Source organism: Amphimedon queenslandica, unplaced genomic scaffold (genome assembly GCF_000090795.2).
Source record: "Amphimedon queenslandica unplaced genomic scaffold, v1.1 AMPQUscaffold_13285, whole genome shotgun sequence".
NCBI classification, from domain to species: domain Eukaryota; kingdom Metazoa; phylum Porifera; class Demospongiae; order Haplosclerida; family Niphatidae; genus Amphimedon; species Amphimedon queenslandica.
In genome coordinates this window covers 9,844-13,800 of record NW_003546479.1, presented here as the reverse complement: position 1 = coordinate 13,800, position 3,957 = coordinate 9,844, and the positions used below count along the sequence as shown (strand labels likewise).

Below are 3,957 nucleotides of genomic sequence, written 5' to 3'. Positions count from 1 at the left end.
GCATGCATATACTGCATGCATGCATGGTGCATGCATGCATATACTGGGTGCATGCATGGTACATGCATGGTACATGCATGTAATACCACTACAAGCATAAAACATGCACTTTCCATGCTTGTACCATGCATGGAAAGTGCATGGGTTTGCTATCCTTGCATGTTACTAGTCGTTCCTTGCATGTATAATGCAAGGAACTTCCCATAGGGTACTTATGTTGTGTAGAAAGTTTGAGATGATTCTGCATGATTAAAATTGAATTTTTTATGAATATTTAAAGCTGCTCCAAAATCAGGTTAAAGTCCCTGTTAATGCTGTTATAGACAAGGTCATTGCCAAATTTTGTCAAAAATGGCTAGGAGAGAACTCTGCATTTTTATAATTTTTTCTGATACATATATATGTACTTATGTTGTATATCAAGTTTGAGCCGATTCCAATCAAGTTTGGATTTTTAATGAATTTTTAAAGTTGCTCCAGAATCAGACCAAAGTCACTGTACTGTAGTACAGGGTCGTAGGCCAAATTTCATCAAAAATGGCTAGAAGAGAATTCTTTATTTTTATAATTTTTTCTGATACATATACATATATTTATGTTGTATATTAAGTTTGAGCCGATTCCGATCAAGTTTGGATTTTTTATGAATTTTAAAAGTTGCTCCAGAATTAGGCTGAAGTCCCTGTCATAGTACAAGGTCGTTGCCAAATTTTGTCAAAAATGACTGGGAGAGAATTTTGCATTTTTATAATTTTTCTGATGCATATACATGTTGTGTAAAAGTTGATTCTGAATTCTTTCAAGTGGCTCATGTACTACAGCATATAATTAATATGTGCATGTTTTTCATTTTTCTATAGAAAAGAAATAAGAAAATTGCTTGATGAGACTGAAGAACTGTGTGCATTATTTTTACATGTATCATCATCATCATAATCATCGTGTTATATATTTTAATTTTTTTCATTGCAGCTGCAGCAGGTTAATTATTTATATTTTTTATTCATGTCTGAATAACATTTTGTGATACAAATTGGTTGTCGCTGTTTTTAACTGTCATACTCCTATCATTTTTTGTGATTAAAAACACATGATTAAATGAAATAAGTGAAACTGCTGGAGATGTCACACAGACAGAGGAAATAAAAATTAATAAAAATTAAAAATCAAATAAATTACCTGGAATAAAGAAATCAGAGTAATGTGCAGGTAATAATAAATGATAATAATAATGATAATACAGTGACATACATATTTTGATAAAATGGTAATAAATAATATAATAATGATAATGATGGTAAGTAAATATAACTGGTGAACACAACACTACATACGTAATGAACTGACTGCTATTAACTTCATTCCTATCATTATTTTTAAAGTCATTGATAATTATTAATAAAAACAAATGATTAAATAAAATAAGTAAAGCTGGACGTATGTCACACTGATATAGGAATAAAAATCAATATAATGAACTGATGAACACTAAATATATATGTACGCAATGATCTGACTGCTATTAACTAAGATGTGATTACTTCTGAATAATTAACATCATTAATGACTGTGGGTGGAGGAGGACGTCCCTGTAGGTACAAATAAAAATATAATTATAAAGAATAATAACAAACATGAAAGCATCATATTGTTATTTTTATACAATTACATGTGCATGATTGGTATAAAATAAATCCTGGTTTTGGGCGTGTGTAGGTGTGTGTGTGTGTAACATGAAAGCATAATGTTTTCATTGTTGTACATGATTGGTTTAGGTATGTGTGTGTTTAGTAGTACCTTCCTTGATCTTATTTCATCTAAATCGGCATACTGGTGTGTCGCTAACTTGGAATCAGGTGTTGCCTATCAAAAATAACCAATAATAATAATAATGAAAATAATAACAATAACAATGATAACAACAAGAACAACAACAATCATGATTACGTACTTCAGTTTCATCATTGGGAGCAAGAGGTAATGGATCCTGCAAAGAGGGACAGAGAATTGAAAATTCATAATAATTATAATAATCTAAATTACAATATCTACATCAGTTACATTTTGATTTTTTGTTTCTTGCTTTTTTTTGCTACCGGTACTCTAAAAATGGGTGTGGTTAATGGGTGGAGCTTGCTTAAATTACCTTCTTCATGTGAGCAGGTACTTCAGTGTATCCAGGTGTGTCTTGAATCAGTTCAGTATCAATCGCTGGCTTTGTCTCACTTAACTGAGGAGCAAACGTTGAAGGAGTATTAACAGGAGTTGAATATTCCTAATGAGAGAGATCATGTGACTATCAGGTAATGATCACTGGATCATGATGATGTCACATGACAGGGGCGGATCTAGGGGGGGGTTTGTGGGGTTGCAACCCCCCCAAAACATTCTAACTCAAAAAATTTTTAATGTTTTTATTGTTGCAACAGTGGTGAAAGTGCTAACCACTTAGTTTATATAGCAACATTACTGTGGTTAATGAATATAATTAACAAAGAATGAGCTCCAAAAATGGTAGAAAAGTTGATTTTCACGTGATTTTAACCACAAAATAGCGCCGAAAAGGGGGCGTGGCCAAAATTTCGCCATTCTTTCTCTCAACCCCTCCATTTGCAAAATCCTGGATCCGCCCCTGCATGATATCATGCACGTACTTGAGGTTTTGTTGCTGATGGTGGGACTGCTTTTACTTGAGAAAGGGCTTTTACTGGCTCTTGATAAGTAGGATCAGGATTACCTGGCTATGAGAGAAGAGAGAAGAGAGAAGAGAGAGGAAAAGAGAGGGAAGGAGATAGAAATGCAAGGAAGAAATAAGGAAGAAACATATGTATATGTAATCAAGAGTATTTTTGATGATTTGATGTAATTATATTGACAGTTAGCCTTTCAACTGTGTCAGTGCATAAATATCTAAAATAACAATAACATCAACAATATCAACAATAACATAACTGCATTACTTGTCTACATACATTAATGACAGTAAAAGGCCATTGTTTTTAATTCTAAATGCTCCAACCATTAACATAGTTGTCTGTCTCAATGCCATAAATAATTATTGAATTTGCCCATCATTGCTAAAATTCTACAGCGTCGAACAAATAATAGCACCATATTCTGGTTTTATACTTAATAATATAAATATATATGGTACATAATTTTGCGATGCTCTTGGGAATTAGGATAAAATGATAACAAGGCATTGACATTCAATAAACAAGTTGCCAATGTGAGAGGAACACAATTGAACACTTAGCACAACACAAGTTGAAATTTACAATAACACAATAGAATATATGTACCTACTGGTCCTAGCTATCACTAGCTATACATGTAGGACATTATTAGTTCATTATGTTCATTAGGCAATATTAGATACTGCACTGGACACAAAGGCGCGTCCAATGTTTTTGTAAACATTAAGTACATGAAGATATACAAAGTTTATCATTCAGTTTCATTATTTGTCTCTTGTTATCTACCTCTGTATCTTCCTAACAGCATTAGACACTAACACTATTTACTGATTGACTGTTCATTAGTTAGTTCCACTTATTGCTAATCATATATAGTTATAATTAGCTTTGTACAGATGTCTGTGAGATGTGTGTCTTCAATTCAATTGTGCAATGAATACAACCTTTACATGTGTACATTACCAGGTGTGTCTCAAAAGAAGTCTCTACATGATGACTATTGTAGTCTTCATTAACAATGTCTGATGAACCAACTGGTGAACTCTGAAGGAGAGAAAGAGGAGGGAGGAGGAAGGGAAGGGGAGAAATAGAAGGAGGAAATGAAGCAAACATATATCACTTATCTCTTACATCAACTGTAACTCTAGATGACTCTATTACAATGCTAGTGTCCAATTACTCTATAAAATGTTATAAAGCCAATGTTTATTGTTATTTTAACTCACTTAAGATCACTCTACTTTGTTCACATCTAAAAGAA

General features: G+C 32.7%; 2 protein-coding genes across 2 annotated transcripts in view; one reads left to right on the top strand and one right to left on the bottom strand.

The window, feature by feature from the left end:
* The window catches only part of LOC109583760 (uncharacterized), a 6,071-nt gene extending 4,878 nt beyond the window's left edge, over positions 1–1,193 (top strand). The window contains exon 10 of the mRNA XM_019999206.1: positions 861–1,193. Within this exon, the coding sequence (XP_019854765.1) occupies positions 861–871 (11 nt within the window). The 3' untranslated portion in view covers positions 872–1,193. The remainder of the gene's footprint in view (positions 1–860) is intronic.
* Positions 1,034–3,957, bottom strand: part of LOC109583728 (serine-rich adhesin for platelets-like) — a 7,025-nt gene continuing 4,101 nt past the window's right edge. The window contains exons 18-25 of the mRNA XM_019999173.1: positions 3,828–3,861; positions 3,660–3,740; positions 2,655–2,741; positions 2,147–2,275; positions 2,062–2,103; positions 1,952–1,987; positions 1,798–1,863; positions 1,034–1,589 (exon numbers count right to left, since the gene is read on the bottom strand). Coding sequence (XP_019854732.1) covers positions 1,527–1,589; positions 1,798–1,863; positions 1,952–1,987; positions 2,062–2,103; positions 2,147–2,275; positions 2,655–2,741; positions 3,660–3,740; positions 3,828–3,861 — 538 coding nt within the window. The 3' untranslated portion in view covers positions 1,034–1,526. The remainder of the gene's footprint in view (positions 1,590–1,797; positions 1,864–1,951; positions 1,988–2,061; positions 2,104–2,146; positions 2,276–2,654; positions 2,742–3,659; positions 3,741–3,827; positions 3,862–3,957) is intronic.